This window comes from Gopherus flavomarginatus, chromosome 15 (genome assembly GCF_025201925.1).
Source record: "Gopherus flavomarginatus isolate rGopFla2 chromosome 15, rGopFla2.mat.asm, whole genome shotgun sequence".
Taxonomy (NCBI): Eukaryota; Metazoa; Chordata; order Testudines; family Testudinidae; genus Gopherus; species Gopherus flavomarginatus.
This window is the reverse complement of record NC_066631.1, coordinates 9590787-9613872: the sequence shown is the minus strand read 5'-3', so window position 1 is coordinate 9613872 and position 23086 is coordinate 9590787. Positions and strand designations below refer to the sequence as shown.

At 52.0% G+C, this 23086-nt stretch overlaps 1 protein-coding gene across 1 annotated transcript; it reads left to right on the top strand.

Moving 5' to 3' along the window:
* Window positions 1–2377: 2377 nt before the first annotated feature.
* On the top strand, window positions 2378–21440 carry VSIG10 (V-set and immunoglobulin domain containing 10). Its single transcript, XM_050924161.1, has 9 exons — window positions 2378–2507; window positions 5828–6112; window positions 13381–13686; window positions 15083–15370; window positions 16316–16609; window positions 17317–17427; window positions 18090–18102; window positions 19091–19254; window positions 19798–21440. Exons 1-9 carry the CDS (start codon window positions 2426–2428, stop codon window positions 19920–19922), a joined length of 1668 nt encoding a protein of 555 aa, XP_050780118.1. The 5' UTR covers window positions 2378–2425; the 3' UTR covers window positions 19923–21440.
* The last annotated feature ends 1646 nt before the right edge of the window (window positions 21441–23086 follow it).

Genomic DNA, 23086 nt, shown 5'->3' with positions numbered 1-23086 from the left:
CGGCACAGACAGCATGAGCTGAACAGGGAACAGACAGCAAGGAAGACAGAGAAGGGAGCTGTTCCTTGCAAATAGGGCAGGGCTCCTCCATGCCGCCTGAGCTGGGTTTGTGGAAGTGCAATTGCCTGAGTGTGCATTTGGCCACCTCTCTGCAATGTTAGCAGCCTTCTGTAAATAAAACATCCTCTGGGTCCTGTCTGTGCCAGCTATGTCCTCTTCCAGTGAGAAGCTGACCCCCTGGGTAACCCTGAATCTGCTACTGCTTAGAAAAGATGCAGCAATGTCAACTCAGGACCTTGGGCTGACTGCTATCCAAGTTCTGGGCTTGGAGCTCCTGATGTCAGTGAGGGCTGTATGTGCAGATCTAAGACAATACATGGTCCGGTGTGGTGCACGGTGGTAGGCACTAATGGGAGACTGAGGGAGTGCTAATTATTCATTGTCCTGCATCATATGCACATCTTCTGCATAGCACTGTTATAATGCTGACTTCCCTGCCAGGGCCCTATCCAGCAGAGCTGGGTCAGCATCAGAGGAATTTCTAGTACATACCTTGCTGCTCTGTTAGGATGATAGAACGTAACTGTAAGCTCTGTGGGGCAGGGGCACAACAGGGCCCTGGTCTGTGACTGGGAGCAGTAGGTGCTATTGAGAGAGAAAAGGCCCCTTAGACCACTGAGTCCTTTCCCCCAAAGTGCATGACACAGTCCCAGAGGCAATAGCAACCATACTGTGCCCTCACAGAGCACCTTCACTCAAGCATTAGAGCACTGTGGCCAAGTGTTGTTATCCCAGTGCTACTGAGGGAGAACCAAGGGCTCGCCCGGGGTCCTCCAGCGACCAGTCCTATGGGAAACCGAGGGCTTGCCCAGGGTCCCCCAGCGACCGGTCCTATGGGGAACCGAGGACTTGCCCGGGGTCCCCCAGCAACCAGTCCTATGGGGACCCGAGGGCTTGCCCGGAGTCTCCCATTTCCTGGTCCTATGGGGACCCGAGGGCTTGCCCGGAGTACTCCAGTGACCAGTCCTGACTGGGACCTGGGGGCTTGCCCGGGGTACCCCAGTGACCGGTCCTGACCGGGACCTGGGGGCTTGCCCGGGGTACCCCAGTGACCGGTCCTACTGACGGGGACCTGGGGGCTCGCCCGGGGTACCCCAGCGACCAGTCCTGACCGGGACCTGGGGGCTCGCCCGGGGTACCCCAGTGACCGGTTCTGACTGGGAACTGAGGGCTCGCCCGGGGTACCCCAGTGACTGGTTCTAACTGGGACCTGGGGGCTCACCCGGGGTCCCCCAGCGACCAGTCCTGACTGGGACCTGGGGGCTCGCCCGGGGTCCCCCAGTGACTGGTTCTGACTGGGACCTGGGGGCTCGCCCGGGGTCCCCCAGTGACTGGTTCTGACTGGGACCTGGGGGCTCACCCGGGGTCCCCCAGCGACCAGTCCTGACCGGGACCTGGGGGCTCGCCCGGGGTACCCCAGTGACTGGTTCTGACTGGGACCTGGGGGCTCGCCCGGGGTCCCCCAGCGACCAGTCCTGACCGGGACCTGGGGGCTCGCCCGGGGTCCCCCAGCAACCAGTCCTGACTGGGACCTGGGGGCTCGCCCGGGGTACCCCAGTGACCGGTCCTACTGACTGGGAACTGAGGGCTGGCCCGGGGTCCCCCAATGACTGGTTCTGACTGGGACCTGGGGGCTCGCCCGGGGTCCCCCAGTGACCGGTTCTGACTGGGACCTGGGGGCTCGCCCGGGGTACCCCAGTGACTGGTTCTGACTGGGACCTGGGGGCTCGCCCGGGGTCCCCCAGCGACCAGTCCTGACTGGGACCTGGGGGCTCGCCCGGGGTCCCCCAGCGACCAGTCCTGACTGGGACCTGGGGGCTCGCCCGGGGTACCCCAGCGACCAGTCCTGACCGGGACCTGGGGGCTCGCCCGGGGTCCCCCAGCGACCAGTCCTGACTGGGACCTGGGGGCTCGCCCGGGGTCCCCCAGTGACTGGTTCTGACTGGGACCTGGGGGCTCGCCCGGGGTCCCCCAGTGACTGGTTCTGACTGGGACCTGGGGGCTCGCCCGGGGTCCCCCAGTGACCGGTTCTGACCGGCCCCGGGCAGGCAGTGGCAGAGTTGGGAATGGACGGGGGAGTCCTGGCTGCTTCACCAGCTCCATTGACACTGCTCCGCTTTGCCGCCTCCCCACGGGCCGGGGACAGAGTTGGGGGCTTGGTGCTCCAGCCTCCAGCGCTGCTGCTCCCACCAGGCCCCGGGGCTGAGACCGGGCCCCCCCGCTCGGCTCGGACCTCGGGCGGGCGAGAGGCGGGGCGGGGCGGGGCGGGCTGGGTCCCAGCCCCCAGCTGGCGGTGCCGGGGCTGGCTGGCGGCTTGGCCGGCTTGAGCACTCGCTGCGCGGCGTCTCTGTGTCCGCCCGCCCAGATGCGGGTCCCAGGTTGGAGCCTGGCCGCTCTCCTCCTCGCCGCCTGCCTCTGGCAGCTGCCGCCGGGCCGGGGCGCTGCAGGTACCGGGGGGCGCAGGGGGGCGGCGGACCCCGAGGCGGGGCGGAGAGGGGCCCGCGGTGCCGGCCCGTGCCCTGCTCGCACCTAAGCAGCGGTGTGTCCGGCGCTGCACCTCGGGCCCCTCCAGCCTGCCGGGGGCTGGGAAGGGCCCCCTCCTCTGACGCGCTATTCCCGGGGCAGGCTCTGGGCCTGACGCCTGGTTCGTGCTGACCATTGCATGCAGCGCGGCCGGGTAGGACCTGCCCCCTCCCGGGGAAGCGGGGCAGCTGTAAGGTCAAACGGCTTCTGCTCCTTAGCCCTGCCCGGCTGCAGTAACCATCCAGCCACGCTCCTCGGGACAGCGCCGTGCAAAGCGGGGCAAAGTCTCGGGGTTCCGCTTGTAGAGGTTGGGGAAACTGAGGCACAGAGCCTTCCCCGGGCGTGGCAGAGCTGGGAACGCCCCTTTCCCTCGGATGCGTTCCACTCTCGGGTATCTGGGGCTGTTGTAGTATCCGACTCCGCTCCTGGAACCTGTGGCTAGGTTTGGTTTCACAAGGCCCTGTGAGGTAGGGAAGTATGATTAATCCCATTGTACAGGTGGGAAAGCTGAGGCACAGAGAGATGAAGTAAGCTGCCCAAGTTAGTCTGTGGCAGAGCCAGGAAGAGAATCCAGCTGTCTTGGGTCCTAGTCCGATGCTTTAATCACAAGACCATCCTTTTCTAGATCTCTGCCCAGCTCTTAATGGACATGTGTCTACAACACCCAAATAGTCACCTCCACAGCTGGCACTAATTGGCCATCTGCCAGTCAGTCTCAGCAGAGAAGGTGGTCATGGATACTCCCACGCTGGGAAACGTTGCAGGGGAGGGATGTGGAGTATGGAGGAAGGTGGTATTACCACTGCACATGCAGTAAATACAGCGAAAACTTCAGTGCCCAGCATTGCCAAGCTCTCTTGCGTGATCACTGAGTGCACAGGAAAAATCATGTGAATTTTCTCTTAAAGCTACACAGCTGTTGAAACTTCCCCACGAGTCTTGGTCGACTTGACAGGACAATTCCTGTTGCCTCATGGAAAAGCCTTCAAAGCATTTCTGTTATTAAAACTTGATAGTTACCCTTTTTTAAACAACCAAATTGCCTACGTCTGTGTATCATCAAAATGCAGAAGTATAGTTATCCTAGACCTAACAACAAAGAGTTACAGGACGAAGCGGTGAATGAAGCATTGAACTGGGACGCAGGGCACTGGGGTTCTGTGCCCAGCTCTGCTGCAGGACTCTGAGCAAATCACCTTCCCTGCCGGTGCCTCAGTTTCCCATCTGTGAAGTGGTGAGAGCTATCCTCTGTAAAGTGGTTTGAGAGAGCTGGATAAGGAGAGCTATATCAGAGCAAGCTACTGTGATTTATTACAAATAATCGGCTAATACAGACAGTGCTTTTCATCGTAGAGCTCAGCGTGTCACAGAATGGGTACATGGTGCTATATTCCCTGTTTGTAATTGAGGCACAGAAAGGTGCAGAGCCAGAATTTCACCTGCCGTTCCTATTGCTTTCATTGCTGCTGTTATTGGCTGATCTGCTTGTATTTTGGTAGTGCCAAGAGAGCCTGACCAAGATTGAAACTCCATGGCACTAGGCCCTGTACTGACACTTACTGTTAGACAGCCCCTGCCCCAGGGAGCTTCATACTGAAATAGGGTGGGAGGAGAAACAGGGGCACAGAGAGGGCAAGTGAATTGCAGCCCTGAGACTAGAACCCAGGTTGGCAGGGTCCCTGTTCAGTGCTCTCTCCACTGGGCAGCAATGATCCAGTGGAATGGGAGAATGCCTGGATCGTCTCAGAATCAGGCCGTTAGCTACTGGCCTAAGGGGAAGGGCTGGGAATGGAACGCAGCTCTTCTGGCTCGGGCGCAGTGCTGAGTCCACAAGCACAGTGATTTATGGCTAACTTGGACCATTCACGTAGCCTGCTCCTCCCTGCTGCCCTGAACGTGTTTGCAAAACAAGCTCCAACCAGTGTCGACGAGTGATTAACTATTTATATATATAGCCTCTGGAGCATGGTGCGCATAGGAAAGAACAAACACAGCACCATTCTTGTCAGTTCACCTTCCTTGTTCTGTCCACTCCAGCCTGTTAGCAGTTGCGCTGTGAGATATGTTATCAGGGCTTCCGGTAAAGCACAAACAGGAGAGACTTTTACCAAATCATCTGTTCTCCCCCCTCCTGCCCTTCGTTATTTTGTAACTAGCAAGGCAGTCTGTGTAGAGACCATCTTAGTGGCATGGTCACCACCTGCCTGGTGTTAGACCAGGAGTCCTAGCCTGGGTAAGCCAGATTCCAAGGCCTGTTTTCTGAACGTTCCTCTAATCCAAGCCTGGCCTGCTTTGGGATGCAGCGCTGGGTTTGCTGCTAGAATACAGCGTCTTGATGGGAGTTCTGCTCTCCAGCGTTGGCCTTGGGCCAAGCACGCCGAGCTCTGGTCAGAGGTTGAGGAGGACTAGGTGGCGTCTATCGTCTTCCAACTGCTTCTGATTCAGGAGCAATATTATTGCACTTTTACTGGAGACTGCTTGACTCCCCCACCAGTGGATGAGTGTTGCAATTGAAGCTGCTGTAAAGGAGGAAAATGGGGAGGATGCAGGGAAATGGTGGCTGTGAATGTTGAGATGGGTTAGTGACTTTGAACCGTACTCAGACCAGACAAATGTAGCCTCCAGTCATCGCTGGCTCTCGATGCACTGGTCCCAGTAGCCCGGATGAGATTTGGCTCCTCGCAAATCCCTTGCTTGCTGTGCTGCTGGGAGGGAGGGAGCAGCTAGCCCTGTGTCTCTCATTTTCAGCCCAAGCAAGGTCCCTGTTTCTGCTCACTCATCAGTACTAGGCATCTTTAGCTGCCAAATGCATCCCAGAATCGTTTGCGATGGTTTGTAGCAATGCTTCAAAGGAGGCACCATGGCAGCTGTTGCAAAGGATACTGAGACAGAGACCCAAGGACGGCCCCTTGTGCAACTGAGCAGAAACAGAGATGTAGATTTGGAAGGGGATTTGGGTGGGCAGAAACTCAGCAGCCAGGGAAACATGCTTTAAGATGGACCTGTTAGTGAGTGACCAGGGTGGTCCCAGCATTCTTCCAGCAGCATGCATGCACCTTAGATGGCCCCCTGCTTAGTCAGGGGTTTAGTCCCCGCTTTGTTTCATGGACAAGATGGCTTCCGCTTTGGTGCACGTCAAATCCTTTGCTGTGATGCCCGGGGGATTCACCTGCCAGCTACCAAAGGGGGTGGTGAGAACATAGGGGATGAGGCACGTTCTAACTCTCCCCTTCTCTTTGTGCAGGAACAGAAGAGGTGATCGTCGGGGAGGCCGGAAAGAGCGTTGTCCTCGTGTGCCGAAATGTGTCCGAGCGAGCAGACGAGGTAGACTGGTTTCACGGGGACCCTGGCGCTGTGCCCCCACTCTTCTCCTCCAATGCCATGCTGCCCGAAGATGCCCGCTTGTCCCTGGTGGACAATAGCTCTCTGCACATCTCAGCGCTGCGCCTGCAGGATGGGGGCAATTACACCTGCAAAGAAGTGCTGAACAAGACAGTTCGAGAGCACAGAGTCCAGCTCCTGGTAGCCAGTGAGTTTCTTGACACACGGTGTCCTGTAGCTGCAAGGGGCTTGACCTCACAGAGTCCTAGAGTTTAAAGCTAGAAGGGACCATTCGTTCACCTAGTCTGACTTCCAGTACATCACAGGCCGTCTACACCAGCCAGCACCCACACACTAAACCCAACAACTGAAGTGAGACTGAAGGAAACGGGACCCCCAGGAGATTAGACTATTCCATGCCATGGGCAGAGATCAGGAGGAACTGAGGTGTGCCAGCGCCCGAGGCCCCTGGACTTGTAGGGAAATGATTAAATGAGAGATACCCAGATAATCCTAGCAAGTGACCCCCACCCACAGGGTGCAGAGAAGGCGAAACCCCACCAAGATCACTGCCAATCTGACCTGGGGGTAAAATTCCTCCCCTTCACCATATGGCGATCTGACCCTGAGCATGTGACCAAGAACCGGGCAGCCAAGCCCCTGAGAGAGGGAGAATGCTTGGTGCCATCTCAGAGCCCTGGCCTGGGCTGCAGATGTGGTCTACCAAAGCAGCTGTGCAGGAGGCCATGTGTGAAATGGCAACCTCACCTCCAGGGCACCCCCGTTCGAGGATGGTAAATACTAGCTACAGACAGCCCTGTGCCCTCCAATGGGAATGGCTTTCGGGTTTGAGATAGAACCACCCACCTGAAGGGGAGAGGGTCTTTATCCCACCCCCAGCCCCTGAGCCACTTGCTTTCCCTCTCTCTGAGTCCAAGTTACCCTTTGGGTTATTTAAGCTTTATAGAAACAGGTTATGATGTTGGAGCCATAGGCAGGCTCTCATTGTCTCAATTCTGCTGGCTCGCCCCGGTTCTGTGCCCGAGCGAGTCACAGGTGCTGCTTTGTGTAGATACAGCGTCTCCCTCCGCAGAGATCTGTCCCTTTTGAACAACAGTAAGGAAACCCTGACATGTCTGGGCCGAGGTGGGGATAGCTCAGTCCAGGGGACGATAGAGGATGTGAACGGTCGGGAGACAGGCAAAGCCATTTGCATAATTGAAATGGAGAATGCATTCCTGCTGGCAGTCGTCCCACCTTGGGCTGCCATCCTGGTCGACTGCTCCAGCTAAGCCAGATTGGTTGGTGCTTGGACAGCAAAACACAGGCTGCTGCAGGACATGGTGGTGTTCATTCAGCAGATGGCCCTCTTCCTACTGAGTCAGTATTGAACCGGTGTCCCATGGAGTTGTGGGAGATGAAATAAAACCAGGGTCCTAGCTGCCTGTTAAATATCCCATGGCCCTGTTTCCTGGGCAAATTTTAGCTGAAGTAATTATATTGTGCTGATTGAAATTGAAGCTTCAGCTCTGGACAGAAGTCTTTCTTAAATCCCTGTCCTGAACTGTTATGCAGTAGTGCTGGGCATTGTTAAATGGCTACTGGGTTCTTCCCCAGAAGGTTCCTGTGTCTGTAGTCTGGGAAGTGTGTTGGAATCCTTTGGAATGAAGGGCACTGTGTACATATATGGTTAATTTAGGACACCTGCAAGGGGGTCTTAGTTTCTCTCCATTTCCAGAATCTGCTCCCCACTCCTTCCTGTTTCCAACCCCGCTGGAGGCTGTCCTTACACCTCCATCCAAGGTTTTGCCCGACACTAACTGGGAATCTAGTGCCGGGATGGCAACACAAGAATGCAAAGCTTAGAAAACCCGCAGCACAGGCAGGCAGGACGTCAGCCCCTTGCAGTTCCTTGCTGATGTGCCTCACCTCTCACTCGGCCACAGCCGCCTCTAGAGATTAGAGAGGAGCACGGTCTGCCAATATACCTGTTAGCCGCTCTGCTGAGCCTAACTGGGTGCAGTGGGGACTCTGATCCACTAGGGCCTGGACTGTGACCACCACTTTCACATGCCCCGCTGCACAGCCCATACTGCTGTGATCTAGTATAGGCCTGCACTCGAGCTGGAGGAGAAATGTCTAGCTTGCGTAGACACCCATTTGCACTAGTTTTGGTGGAGCTAGTGTGCTAAAAATAGCAGCGTGGCCACAGCAGCATGACTGGTGGGCTGGGCTAGCCGCCGGAGTATGTACCTAGGGGCCCAGGCGGGATTGTACGGCTAGGGTGGTCACTCTGCTCCGTCAATCAAAGCTAGCACGCCTGCATCTACCCAAGTCGACGTTGGAATTTACAGCTCTAACTCAAATGAAGATGTACCCTGGAACGAGGAAGAGTCTGTATCCTGCTGTCTCTTGAGCTATCCAGCCCCCTTGCGTGCCTCTGCATTAGCTTTGCTCCTTTCTTCCTTGTTCGTTACCTGCTTGCACAGGCTATTGTATCCTTTCTCTCAGCTGTACTTCCTGCTTGTGTTCAGAGTGTTCCCCTCACTGAGAGCTGCTGCACCCATTTTGCCCAGAGCAGTGCTCCGAAAGGTCACGCAGGGAGAGAGGCCTTTTGCAGTGCAGGGAACTCCGCTGTGGATTTGAAATGAACAGCTGATTTGTATAGTATTCAAATGCAAGAAATAAACCTTAGGCTGCTGCGGCATGTGGGTTAGTGGTTTGAGCATAGGGCTGGGAAGTGTGCACTCTAGAATTCTAATCCCAACCCTGCCGCTAATTCCCAGTGATCTTGTGCAAGTCATTCAATTTTTTCGGGACTCAGTTTCCCCAATTGTAAAAGTATGTAACCACCTCATAGGGCTGTTTATGAGCCTTAGTTATTTACACTTGGTCGAACACTGCAGACATGGTCTGTATTATCGTTGTACTGGGGGGTTTTGTTGGTTGTTTGTTGATGTTTTGGTGTTTTACATGGAATATATGAAACGGGGCCCAATTCACGGACTTCCTGTTAGAAGGTTGGCTAAGGAGTGATGGACAGCTCAGTCTTCTTAGTTAATCCAACAGAAGGTTGAGCGTGACTTGGCCACTGTCTACAAGGACCTACACAGGGACAGATTTCTTTAACACAGCAGAAAAAGGCATAATGAGATTCAGTGGTTAGATCAATTCAAACCAGAAACAAGGGGCACATTTTCCACAGCAAGGCTCATTAAGCACTGGAAGAACTTACCGAGGGATTTGGTAGTTTCTCCATCGATTGCAGTCTTTCAGTCGAGATTGGGTATCTTTCGAAAAGAGACGCCCTGCCTCAGCCAGAAAGGGCACAGGAGTGATTGGGTGAGTTCTCCGGCCTGTTGTCCAGGACGTCAGACTGAGCTATCAGAATGGTCCCTTCTGCTTTAAAATCTAAATGAAAAGGTCCCAAATATCGGTGAGAACTTAACGATAGCAATCAATAGGAGTTCAATTGTGGCTTTTAGCCGTTGTCCTGTGTTTGTGGTGGTGCCGAGATGTGTGATTTGAGGGGAAACGCACACCCAATCTCCTGAAATGTTCGTACTTACTTTGGCATCAGCGGTGGCTCAAATCCCTTAATTGTAAGTTAACAATATGTTTGTGGGGCAAGTGGACTCGCATGCACGGGCTAGTCATTAGTGTTGATCATCACAGGTGAGGATGGTTCTTGAGCTGCTGGTTTGAAATGTCTCTAAATGCCAGTAGTGTTATATTGATGTAAACCAGGAGTTCAGAGGCTAATAGAACACTAGTTCAGGTGGCAGATTCCAAGACCCAGCACCAAAATGCCCTGCTTTTCTGCTGAGTCACCCTAAACTCAGGTACATGGACCCTGAATAAAGCTGAGGAGTGATTTCTGATGACTCATGCTGGCAGGTCACTCATATTAACTCCAGCAAAGGTTGGACTGGCTCTTTGGATCTGGGACAGAGGAAGTTCTGCAACTAGAAACATCCAATTTTGGTAAGAAAGCTTATACTGAGGCTTCTGCTTAGTCACTGGAGTTACCAATAAAGCCAAATCCCAAGAAAGGATATGTTTGCAGTATAGAGACTGTTCAAAGCAGGGTGAGGAGTTCACCTGCATCCAGCTATTTTGGCCTGAACATTTGTATAAGGTGGGTAAGTCATAGAAAATGAATGTTCTGTTTATTTATACTAGTATGCAAATGAGCTCTGGCTGAGCCTGTGCAGCCTTCCATTATCAGCCAGAGATGGAGGAGGGAACTGGACATCAGAGTCTGGTCCTGGCTCTGCCACTAACACTCTGTGTGATTCTGAGCAAGTTGCTTAACCTCTGTGCCTCAGTTTCCCTATCTATAAAATGGGGATAATCATTCTTCCTGCAGAGGGGCCAGTGCAGCTTAATTACTTCATGTTTAGAAAGTGGTGTGAGCTCTCTCAAATGGCAAGTTCTACATCAGGGTAAACGTTTTCCCGAGCATACATAGTTGATGCTGTTTATGAGCAAAATAAACCTCACTCTCAAACCCTGTGCACAGCATCTAGCCTAACTCTGCTGCCTAAACTTCACGTACAAGAGAAAGGACAGGGAGGCTCCAGGTTTGCTACGCTCTGTATCCTCTCTAACCAGCCCAATGGAAAAGTCCATATTAGGGCTGTCGATTAATCGCAGTGAACTCACGCAATTAACTCAAAAAAATTAATTGCAATTTAAAAAATTAATCGTGATTAATCGCAATTTTAATCACACTGTTAAACAAGAGAATACGAGTTGAAATGTATTAAATATTTTGAATGTTTTTCTACATTTTCATATATATTGTATTCTGTGTTGCAATTGAAATCAGTGTATATTATTTTTAATTACAAATATTTGTGCTGTAAAAATGATAAACAAAAGAAATAGTATTTTTCAATTCACCTCATACAAGTACTGTAGTGCAACCTCTGTCATGAAAGTGCAACTTACAGATGTAGACTTTTTTTTTTACATAACTGCACTCAAGACCAAACAATGTAAAACTTCAGAGCCTACAAGTTCACTCAGTCCTATTTCTTGTTCAGCCAATCTCTAAGACAAATAAGTTTGTTTACATTTGCAGGCGATAATGCTGCCCTCTTCTTATTTACAATGTCACCTGAAAGTGAGAACAGGCATTCTCATGGCACTGTTATAGCTGGCATTGCAAGGTATTTACGTGCCAGATATACTAGAATTCGTATGCCCCTTCACGCTTTGGCCACCATTCCAGAGGACATGCTTCCATGCTGATGATGCTTGTTAAAAAAATGTATTAATTAAATTTGTGACTGAACTCCTTGGAGGAAAATTGTATGTCCCCTGCTCTGTTTTTCCTGCATTCTGCCATATATTTCACGTTATGGCAGTCTTGGATAATAACCTAGCACATGTTATTCATTTTAAGAACAATTTCACTGCAGATTTGACAAAACTCAAAGAAGGTACCAATGTGAGATTTCTAAAGATAGCTACAGCACTTGACCCAAGGTTTAAGACTCAGAAGTACCTTCCAAAAATCTGAGAAGGATGAGGTATGGCGCATGCTTTCAGAAGTCTTAAAAGAGAAACATTCTGATGCAAAAACTATAGAACCCAAACCACCAAAAAAGAAAATCAACCTTCTGCTGGTGGCATCTGACTCGGATGATGAAAATGAACGTGCGTTGGTCCGCACTGCTTTGGATTGTTATAGAGTAGAATCCATCATCAGCATGGACGCATGTCCCTTGGAATGGTGGTTGAAGCATGAAGGGGCATACGAATGTTTAGCATATCTGGCACCTAAATACCTTGCAATGCCAGCTACAACAGTGCCATGAGAGTGCCTGTTTTCACTTTCAGGTGACATTGTAAATAAGAAGAGGGCAGCATAATCTCCTCCACATGTAAACAAACTTGTTTGAGCGATTGGCTGAACAAGAAGTAGGACTGAGTGGACTTGCAGGCTCTACAATTTTACTTTGTTTTATTTTTGAATGCAGTTTTTTTGTACATAATTCTACATTTGTAAATTCAACTTTCATGATATAGAGATTGCTCTACAGTACTTGTAGTTGCAGGTGAATTGAATAATACTCCTTTTTGGTTTTTATACAGTGAAAATACTTGTAATAAAAAATAAAGTGAGCACTGAACATTTTGCATTCTATGTTGCAGTTGAAATCAATATATTTGAAAATGTAGAAAACACCCACAAATATTTAAATAAATGGGATTCTGTTATTGTTTCAGTGTGATTAATCATGATTAATTTTTTTCATTGCTTGACATCCTAGTCCATACTCCTGCCCAAAGGAGGCAGATGCTCCTTACTAAACCCTGGTTTGGGGTGGTGCTGGCAAACTATGTTTGTTGTTGCAGTTTTTGCTGCCAACTGGATAAATGCCCTACAGAGCAGCCCTCAGATCTCCTTTCCCTTGGGCCCCCTCCTGTACAAACTGCAGCGCCGGGCTTTGTTTGACAGCCCCTGTGTCGACAACTGCTTCTAAAGATAGAGTTGAATTAGGAGTCAGGTTGCGCAGGCTGGCAAGGTAGCACAATGTGCTAACCGTGAAATCCCCAAGACTATTACTAGGGGGAGTTGTTTGCTTACTGTCTGAGTGCCAGAAATACACGTGAATGGATGTAGAGCTTAAAGAAAACAAACTACAGACCAGAAATAAGGAGAAAACACATTCAGTCCCAATCTTTGCAACAGCTGGGAGCAGCCCTCCGTCCTGTGTTCCACCACCCCCACCCTCGCACCCCTCTGCGAATGTAGCAGTCTGGGGCTTTGCATGGCTCTTGACTTGCTGTACCCTTGTTCAGTTCTTTCACTATTTAAATAATAAACCAACATAATCCCAGTTGCTATCAAACCAACAGCCCTGGAAGGAGTCCAGAAATGATGTTCCCTGGGTCCTCTGAATTGTGGAATTTGCCCCTGCACCTGAATTACAGTTTGTACGTTGATCTGGGCTGCAAAACAGAGTTGGCACATGCAGCCTTCTTGCAGCAGGCAGAGTAGGGCTGGCAGGAACGGAGGAGGCCTGGATCTGGTCCCAGGAGTTCATTGCTAAGACCCTGATCCCGCAAGCTGAAGACCAAGGCTCCCATCCTGCAAGCTGTTCTGTGGCCATGTGGAGTGCCAAACTTCAGCCTCCTCCTGCCTAAGGGCTGGGCTGGCAGGGTTCTTTCTGGCCAGGTGCGCTGGGAAGCACTCAAGCTTTGGCTGTCCACAGCCTGGCAATGGGGGCTCCTGGCCACTTCCCCATGAGACCTTTAAAAGCCATTGGGGGTGGATCGCACAGCATGCATGGGCATTGTCAAACGGGGGACCCCTTCAGAGCTTGTGGGCGGGACCCCAGATAACCAGCATTCCCCAGCTAAATAGTGGGCAAGCTTTGCCCAGATGTAAGGTAGCACTTTATGCTGTTTTGAGGGGACTGTTTTGTTACACCCCCAGTTCTGGTTTCTCCTTGCCCATTTCAGGTGGCCCCAGCAACGTGGCTGTCAGCATCTCCCCCGCCGCAGCACTGCCCAATGGCACAGTGTATGTAGACAAACGCGACGCTGTGATGTTCAGCTGCACCAGCAACTCCCATCCGGAGCCCACAATGGGGTGGACTTTCCAGCCGCCCAGTTCGACCCCAGAAATGTTTACTGAAGTCAATGGCACCTCCACCGTCTACACCCTGCAAAATCTATCCTTGCGCTTCCAGGGGAACTACTCATGCACAGCAAGGAACCCTCTCAGTGGCAGAAGTGAAACATCAACCAAGGAGCTCCTGGTCTACTGTGCGTAAGAGCGTTTGCGGTGTTATGGCTTGGTGAAAGGAATGGGGACGGGGTTTGCTTTTCCAGTGTTTTCCCTGCCAATAGGTCTGGGTGTTAGCACAGGGGGTGATCAGAGTGGGAATGGTATCCTGGCTTTTGCTTCTTAAAACCTTTTGCTACAAAAAACTGGGTCTAAATGTCAACCTCTATCCTGAACCCTCCTAGGGACCAGCAGGGGAAGTGGGGGTTGGTTGGTTGGTTAGAATCTCTGTATTAAAATCTGCCTCAACCATGCTTGTGGGTCTGATCCAGGATAGGCATATTGTCTGAATCAGGTTTGAATGGATGATCTTGGTGATCTAGGCCACAAGTCTCACCCTGAGCTGGAGCTGGGTCTGGGTCTAATATCATTGACCTGGTGCAGCTTTGCACACAACTGGAAATGGACATGCTGATCATTTCTGCGGCACCAAATTTCATCCCATGTCATCAAACTGAATGCATTTAGCAAGAGTCTTGTCATTTTCCACGCTCGCTGGGTGAAATGTGAGGGATTTCACTGGTGAAGATTGATTATGATATTTACAATTTGCCGTGTTGGTCTCGGGATATGAGAGAGATGTGGGTGAGATAATATCTTCAACTGGACCAACTTCTGTTGGGGAGAGAGACAAGCTTTGGAGTGACACAGAGCTCTTCCTCAGCTGCAGGAAAGGTAATTTCCAGAGCTGGAGCAGAGCTCTGTGTAGCTCAGAAGCTTGTCTCTTTCATCAACAGAAGTTGGATCAATAAACAATATAACCTCGCCCACCTTGTTTCTATGCTGTTTACTGACAAGTAATATTTGTACAGTGCTCTGAAGCTGTTGGGCCCTATTCCCACCTGATGTAAACTGATGTAGCCCCTGTGAAGTCAGTGGAGCTATGCAAATATATGACACCTGAGATCTGGCCCTCGAGGGACTGAGTATGCACCACAATGTATCAGGAAGGACAAAGATGTGATTGCTAAGACATACTGCTGTATTAACATCAGCTAACGCAAAAGCTAAAACCAAAACTGTCCGGCACAGCATAAGGATGGTTCAGTGTCTAGAGTTTAGGGGGACAGGCTTTCTTGCTCCCTGTAAGGGCTGGGTTTAGATTGCCCCACTGCCTTTTCTGTTGGGGACCTCATCCCAGGTCTCCAGTGGTTGCTGTGTGCTGCTATGAAAAGAGCACACATGCCCCCCAAAGACTGGTGTGAACTTGCAGGGAGGGAATTGAGGCAAGTGGGAGAAGAGAAGAACCGTAAGAATTTTAAAAGGAGCTAAGGCTTTACCTCCCAGGCTAAAGTGCTGACACTGTCACGGTTTCACAGCTTGGTGTATCTCAGCAGAGATGAAGGCGTCTTTAACCTTGTGCTGTTTTGCTGTTAGATCCCCCGCCGTCAGTCCCAAGGTGTTGGGCTCAAACTGCCCAAGTGGGGTTGATGCTGCAGTTGTTTTGTAACTGGCCCGGGGGATACCCACATCCCGTCCTCCGGTGGACAGAAGAGGAGCGAGACCTGGAGAATTCAAGCTGGGTTGTTAATGCAACGGGCACTGGGGACACCCACGTGGAAACGCTGAGCAGCTCTCGCCTCCTCCACGGGAAGGAGTTCAAGTGTGTCGGGAGCCACATCCTAAAGCAGGGGAAAGCGGAGCCGACCTGCACTGTGCAGATAAGTGCGTCAGCCTGTCCCTCCCTGGTTAGCCATTAACGAACCTGTGCACGTGGAGAGCTAGGCTGCCAGCTTGGCTCCAGTGAGAGCCCTGGACACGGGTCTGAGGGCAGGGAGTCATCCAGGGAGTCTGATTCTCCCCTGCCCTGTGCCTCCCGTCATCACTTACAGCTGGGCAAAGTAGGGGGAACACTAGTGAATCCAGATGGGAGCATTTGACATGACAGTAAATGGCTATGCAGGGCCCAGGGCAGCGGGGATCAGAGCCTGTAGCCCAGAGCCTCTGCCTGGGCACAGCTTGGTGGACACAAATAGTTCAATGGAGGTCCATGAGATGACTCACATGCATACGGCGACTCAGGCACGTACAGGTTTGCAGAAGAGGGGCTGAGAATTTAAAAAGTCCATAGAGATGTTGGGAACCTTGATTTTTTTGGTTGCCCAACTTGAGATCCCGTAAAGGGACTGGATTTTCAGTGTGTGCGCGCTAGGATAGGGAAACCGAGGCACAGATCGGTGTAGTGCCCTGGACAAGGTCACCCAGCAGGCCAGTGGCAGAGGCGGGAATAGAACCCAGAGCTCCTGAGGCCCAGTGCAGGGCTCTATCTATCAGGCCACCCTGCCTCACAAAGTAAGGGATCCGGCCCCTTTCAGCAAAGCATGTACTTAACTTTGAAGGTGAGCAAGTGCTTACGTGCTTGGAACCAGGGCCTAAGACTCTTGCTCAAGGTCAAAAAAGGCAGAGCTGGGAATTGAATGCCGATCTCCCAAGACCCAGGCCCGGGCCTCCTCTAATTATCTGGGTGGGCAGTGGCTGCCTGCCAGTGTGGATCCAGGGTTCTTGTACATACACCCTACATGAGGTCATTTGCAAGTTGCTCTAGGAACATAAGATCTTTTTCCTATAGGATTTTCAACCTCCTTCTCAACTCCCTCCCTCCTTGTTTAGAGGCCCCTTCGCTGGCGACGGAGCCGCTGAAAACCTGCTTTGTGGGTGGCACCGTGTCCCTAACGTGCCAGGTGATGGAGAGCAATCCCCCTGCGAGAATCAGCTGGCTTCGCAATGTCTCCCAGCCAGAGGCGGAGATCCAGCCTGGTGGGAGGTACCTGGTCACCCAAGAGGGCAGCGTCTCCAATCTCACCATTCAGAACTGCTCCCATGACACTGACGAAGGCTACTACGTCTGCAAAGCTGAGAACCCCGCGGGGCTGAAGGAAGCCTACGTGTCACTCACCGTGAAGAGTAAGTTAGCAGTGCTGTAGCTGGGGGGGAGCGGAAGCAGGGTGCAAGGAGAGGGAGCATGACATGAATAGGAGCAGAAAGTGAGTCTGATGTACTGCTCTGGATTCGTTCCCTCTCGGGCTCCCTGTGAGACACAAAACCCCAGGGAGAGGTGATCTTATGCCTCATTCATTTGTGTGTTCATAGTTGTCTCCCACGTTCCTCTGTCCATCGGAGCATTCCCAGCTGCTGGGGGAGAGGGGGAAGGGGGGCCCAGCAGACACTGGCTCGCAGGGCCACGATCTTAGTCTGGTGAATGGGTCCGGTTGCCGGAGGTGGCAGGATCAATGTGAAAAATGACACAATTCTTCCACACTTGATTCTAAAACCGGCCTGATGTATGCAAGGAGCTGTTTACGGGTCAGCTGAGTGACTGGTGCGGTCCCTTCGTGAAGTCGACAACGTGTGTTACTGTATGGCTGTCCTGAGCGCACGTGCTGAAATCTGCCGTCAGTCAGAGCCTAGCCGGGGCAGTTCCCGTGGCACACTGCAGTGCTTTTCATCTGCACGAGGTGTGTGTGCACGATGGCAAGCGGGCGCCCGATGCCCCCATCCCGCCGAAGGAGCAGGCCAGTTACAGGGCAACCATTGGCATCAGGGCAGCACTGTGACCAGCCAGTGACAGTCCCATAGGCTGAGCTGCTGCGTCTCTCCTCTCCTCTGCACAGAGCCGGTGAATATAGTCGGGGTGGTGGGAGCAGTCGTGGTCCTGCTGCTGCTGGGAGTTCTGGTCATCTCCGGAATCATTTTGTACTACAACCCCCTCCTGTGCCTGAAAGGTAAGAGGAGCTGGCACCCCCCGGCTCCCCGCATCCCCTCTGCCCTTCCCAGCCACAAGGCACACAGATGGGACCTCTGCTTCTCCAGACCTGACCTGGCACAGTCCTTTAGTTTTACCCCCAGCCTGTAACCCTGGGGCCCTCCTCTGCCCCACTAACCTGTGTCCACCACTGATGTGCACACCTTACCTCAGGCTCTTTCCCCTAGCCCCTGTAGGAATGTGTCTGCTTTGGGAGCAGGGACAGAGGTACCCAGAGAGCGGGGCACTTGCATAGCCGACCAAGAGTGGATGGCATGGCTGTCTCTCTGTGAGACCTTCTGCAATACTGGAGATGGTGTGTCCTGTGTGAAACCGCCCTCCCCTTCCCCTGCAAAGTTGTATCTGATGCTGTGTCTCATCAGTCTCTGAGCTGACCACAGCTGCCTTCTGCTGCTTCAGTGGGACAGCACCATCTCCCCGAGGCTTTCTGGCACTTTCCTGGGCTGTGCATCTGCATGGTGATTTCCTGGGACAGTCCCAGTTCAGTGTAATAGACAGTATTGCCAAAGGCAGCAAATGATCTTACTGGGAAACTGACTTTGCTTTGTTTGAGGAATCATATTTATGAAGGTCTCTTAAATCCTTTTTTCCTTTCTCCCTTCTTCCCCCCGTCCCCCACAGGCAACATATTCAGGTGAGTGTTTCCTTCCCCCGATTTCTGTGCAAACCTAGCTATAGCTGCTGTCCGGTAGACTTGCTGCGGTTGTAGCTAGGCTATACGCTACCCAAGGTAGGAGCTGTATCTACTGAAATCACAGGCTAAGGTGAGTGTCACATCCTGCACAGAACCAAGGACCAAAGCCACAGGCCCCAGTCACGTGAGCTACTTGAGACTCTCTGTTAGCTATTGCTAGTAGCCAGGCTTCTGTCCCCTGTAGCATAACCACTAGAAGCGGGGAGATCACACATGTTGCGCTGACCCGGGGGAATATGCTGCCTCTAGGGAAGGAAACACCAATGTAAATTCCTCTCCTTGGCTGTTCTTGTCTTTGAGATTGCTGGAGAGGGCCTGGCTTTTGAGTCACATTCCCTGCCCCCTGAAGACAAAGTAGTTCTGCCTTGATTGATTCTTTAAAGTGTAGGGAGTAAATAAAAGCAGCAACATGCTGCCTCTCTGGTTTACAAATAGCTTCTCCAACCCCTAGTGACAGCAAAACAAGAACCTTCCTGGGGTCGTGGTGTTCTTCACTCCAGCTCCCTTTTCTAGTGCTTATTGTCCCTGTCCCCCCACCCCGGGTTCTGTCCCTGGCTCCACTCTTGTGTGGCTTTGGGGGATTTCCTTCCCCACTGGTGTGCCTCAGTTTCCCCACCTGTGCAATTGGGAAAGTACTCACCTCACAGGGTGATTATGGGGATTTATCCATGAATGTTTGTAAATTGCTCTGAGGACTTTGGATGAAAAAGGCTGCCGAGCTGCAAAGCCCTATCAGCACTATTGCTGCCAGTGGGCTTTGGAGGCATGAGTACAGGACTTGACAAAGCAGCTGTAACTAGCAGCTCCCTGTTAGAGACAAAGGTACAATTCCGTAGCCCCCTGGGGGAATGGAGGAAGGCTGGGGGCTGGAGGGAAGGGGCAGCCCTGCAGCCTTCTCAGTCACTTTCATTTGCCCTCCTGCTCACAGGAATCAAGATTCAAACGATGTCTTCATGCTGGTGGATTCAGATGGAGAAGGGGAGGAGGAGAGGGAGGAAGAAGAGGCAACTGGCAACTCCAATGTACATCGAGTGACGGCCCTGGTGAACGGGAACAGCACCCAGGCTGGCTATGGCTACCATTTTACTGAGAGTAAGCACCTGGCTTTGGAGACGCATTGCTGCACAGGGAAATAGGCTGCCTCTATCAAGCTGCTTGGTAAAATTTTTGTGGGTGGGAGAGGCCACCATTTTCCCCATGTCCTCGCTCAGTGGGTGGTGTCTCAGCAGCACCAGCTGTGGGACAGGAGGAGCAGAGTCGGGTCTCTGGATCGAAATCACACCTCTTCTCTCCACCTGCACCTCCACCATGCAGTCACCCGGCTGCCGGAGTTAGGTGATGAGGATCATTTGTATTGTGTGTGCCTAGCAGCCTCGGTCAGGCTCAGGGCCTTGTTGTTGAGGACACAGCACACACCTAGCGAGAGAGAGCCCCTGCTCTGAGAAGCTTCTCACAGTCTGAATGGGCAGACAGAGGAAGGACGGGGGAAAGGCACGTAGACAAATGCACGCTAATAACATGGCTACTACAGCTTAGCACCCAGGGGCTGGGAAAGCCCTGGGTGCTTGGCTTGGCCGGGCCGTGGCTCTGATAGTAACTGTGTGCTAGGGTCTCCTGCCTTGTGATTTCTTCTAGGTGACAGCAGTGAGATGCACAGTGAGCTCTCAACAGAGGAAGTGGAGAGAGAAGAGAGGCCAACTACGCAGAGGCAAATTCTCCCTTTTCTTGCTGACATGGATGGAACTGTGGGTGGAAGTTAAACTTCAAATGCATCATTGATATGTGGCTGCACCTAGGCTGTTCAAATTCCTGCAGTGGGATCCGTCTGATCTGGTTGTTAGTTTCTTTCTTCCCTCGCCACAGCCCTGTTTTTCATTCTTTCGTTTTGTTCATTCTTTCATCTCACACAGTTCTTTTCTTCTCTTTCTTTCTGGCCATTTCTTCCCTTCTCTCAAGTTTTCCTTTTGTCTCAGGTTTTCTTGTTAATAAGAGGAAGTTCAGAGGCAGACAGAGTTCAGGAGGCATGTGTCTCTGCCTCAAAAGATCTTGTCCCGTGGATATTCTCTTCATCGCTAAGCCTGCTGCCGACTGTGTCCAGGACCCATGGGGAGTTGACAGGAGGGCAGATCTGGATCACGAAAAAGGCTAAAGGCAATCCCAGCAATATACTTGTCCATATAGGATGCAGCAAAAACTGGGGGGAAGGGTTGCAGGAGTTTGCTTCAAAACTGCTAGAATGTGCATGGGTCTGTTTTTATGAAAACATTCTGGAACTGGAAGGGAAGGTCAGGATGTACTGTGCGCTGCGTGGCTTTTGCAGGGCCAGCTGGCCTGTTCTGCACTGAGGAAGTGAGAAGATCTCCTTGAAGCTTTGCATGTGATTTCGATCCAGAGACCCAACTCTGCTCTAAAAGCATCATCCAAGCTACGGGGTGCTCCTACTGCCAGCTCTGCCTAGTGGGGAGGAAGAAGGATGTTCTTGTGGTTAAGATGCAGGATCTGGGTTCTGCTTCTTCTGCCACAGACTTCCTGCAGGGCAAGTCTCACAGGCCTGAGTTTTCAAAAGTGACCACTGATTTTGGTGCCTCCATTTTGGGCTTTCCAACTTTAGATGGTTGTCAGGAGAGGCAGAACCCTAACTTGCCTACGTTCCATGCGCCTTCTGCTTCAGCAGTGCGACTGCCCGGAGGGGAGCAATATGCTTGGAATGTTCTATGCCAGGGGTGGCCAAAATTACCGATCCTCTGAGCAGCATACAATAGTCTTCAGACATTTGAGAGCCTGGTGCACCTGCTTGGGGCTTCTGCCCAGTGGGTAGAAGCCCACAGCCTCACCATCCTGCTGCAGGGCAAAAGCCCTGAGCTCCTCTATCTCCCCAGTCTGGTAGGTAGAGAACAGGAGGACGTGAGGGACTCTGAGAGTTGCACTTGAACTGTAAAAGAGCCACATGTGGCTGGCGAGCAGCAGTTTGGCCACCCCAGTCTCAGTCACACAGAAACATAACCCACAAGAACGCTCAGAGCGGTGTGAGCTGACCCGGCCCAGGATGGAAGGGCGCTGTGGGGCGGATTGCTCGCTCATCAGGGGCTGGAGCCCTGCCTCAGCAAACCCTTACCCCATAAATGCAGCTAGTATTTATTCCCTATCTGATAGCCAGTTGTGTGCTGCCCTTGCCGCAGCTTCAAAGAGCAGCTCTCTCTCTTGATTTTCCTGTAAAACAGAATGTTCCTAGTGGTATGTGGATGTGATTTTTGTTTATGGAATAAAATTATTTTTCTGACAAATCTGTCTGCTCTGCGTTTCTGCCTGGGAGGGCGGGGCAGCCATCCCTTTTCTGAGACATAAACATATTCAATAACTCCAATTTGTCTGTGGCATTTGCTCGGCTGGGGCCTTAGCTGGAGGTGCCTATCGCATGTGTGATGTCTAAGCCAGAACCTGCACAGCCAGCCCTTAGCAAAGCAGGAAATGGTAATGTTTGCCAAGCTCATTAGTGTTCCTATAAACCTGTTTGCACCAGTTTAGTTAAACACATGCAAAACTCCTCTGCGGCAGTCGGGTTAGAAAGAGCACATATCACTCCAGCTGAAGTTAATTCCTTAATGGCCACAAACCACGTCTACATGGCTCTGTCCAAGGGGCCATCCTGGAGGCTGCACTGGTTTGGCAAAATGGCCACAAGCTGATATACAGACAAGGCCGAACACCCTGTAAGCAGGCAGCGCAGTACCCCCCTCAGTTGTTTGACATTAATGGAAGCCCTGGGGGGCTAGGCACAGCTTCTGCTAAAGCCCCATATAAGTAGTGGCCCAGATACATTTTGCTGCCCAGAAGACATGGCTAGAGTGGGCTACTAGTAGTATCCCTCCTGCTCTGGGACACACCTGAGTGCTCTGCCAGCCTGGGGAATGAGAGGAATCTTTCTGTCCATTGGGGTGGAGGTTGCTGTGGCCATAACGCTTCTAGGCCCTACAGGGCTGCAGAGTGAAAGAACCTTTCCATAGAGAATCTGCTGCCCTGCAGACCTGAGTGCTTGGCTTTTGTTAAGAGTCAGATTTTCCTGCCTGTGTGCTCTTGCCAGCCGGCTAGTTCCAACCTCAGGCTCTTCCCCTGCACAGTCATCTCAAGCCCTGTAACATTAATACCAAGGACCTTAGGCTTCTACTTTGCAAAAACACCTGCTTGCTGGGGTGAAATGGATGCGCCGGAAGCCCAGCAGATTGTTAGCAGGAGACCAAGACTTGAACGCCATTTCTGCTTTGAATGCAGTGCTGAGTGCTAGTGAGTGGGACCCATTCATAACCCATGGCTCTTTTGCCTCCTATGCCTTTACTTAGTTTCCAGGGGGTTGGAGATCACTTGGTTCCTACGTTAGAGTACAATCTGCTGTTTACCTGTGGCTGCAGCTGGTTTTTCCCTTCAGCAGCCACACACACAAAGGTACAAAGTGTAGTTTTTGGTGGGTAGGGAAGTGCATTGAATGGGTGCTTCTCTTTGCAGAGTTTTAAAATCTCTCTTGGCAATCTAAGGGCTGGGCTACACAGTTCTGTATTGGTATAACTACGTTGGGGAGGGATGTGATTCTCCCCTCCCACTTTAATAGACCAGTGTAACCCCACTGTGGAAGCAAGTGTAAAGGTAAAGGTGCCTTATGCCAGGATTCTCAACCCTTTTCTTTCTGAGGCCCCAACATGCTATAAATACGCCATGGCCCACCTGTGCCACAACTGGTTTTCTGCATATAAAAGCCAGGTCTAGCATTAGAGGGTAGCAAGCAGAGCAATTGCTTGGGGCCCCTGCAAAGCTACATTGCTCAGGCCTCAGCTGCAGCCCCAGATGGCGGGGCTGAGGGACCCCGACTTCAGTCCCATGTGGCGAGGCTTCAGCTTTTTGCCCTGGGCCTTGTAGAGTCTAAAGCTGGCCC

What these genes read in the sequence shown, in the direction of transcription:
- VSIG10 (XM_050924161.1), top strand. Translation starts at nt 2,426, where the DNA reads ATGCGGGTCCCAGGTTGGAGCCTGGCCGCTCTCCTCCTCGCCGCCTGC. An exon ending in GCCGGGCCGGGGCGCTGCAG is followed by an intron (nt 2,508 to 5,827) that starts GTACCGGGGGGC and finishes CTCTTTGTGCAG; the next exon opens with GAACAGAAGAGGTGATCGTC. An exon ending in CAAGGAGCTCCTGGTCTACT is followed by an intron (nt 13,687 to 15,082) that starts GTGCGTAAGAGC and finishes TTTTGCTGTTAG; the next exon opens with ATCCCCCGCCGTCAGTCCCA.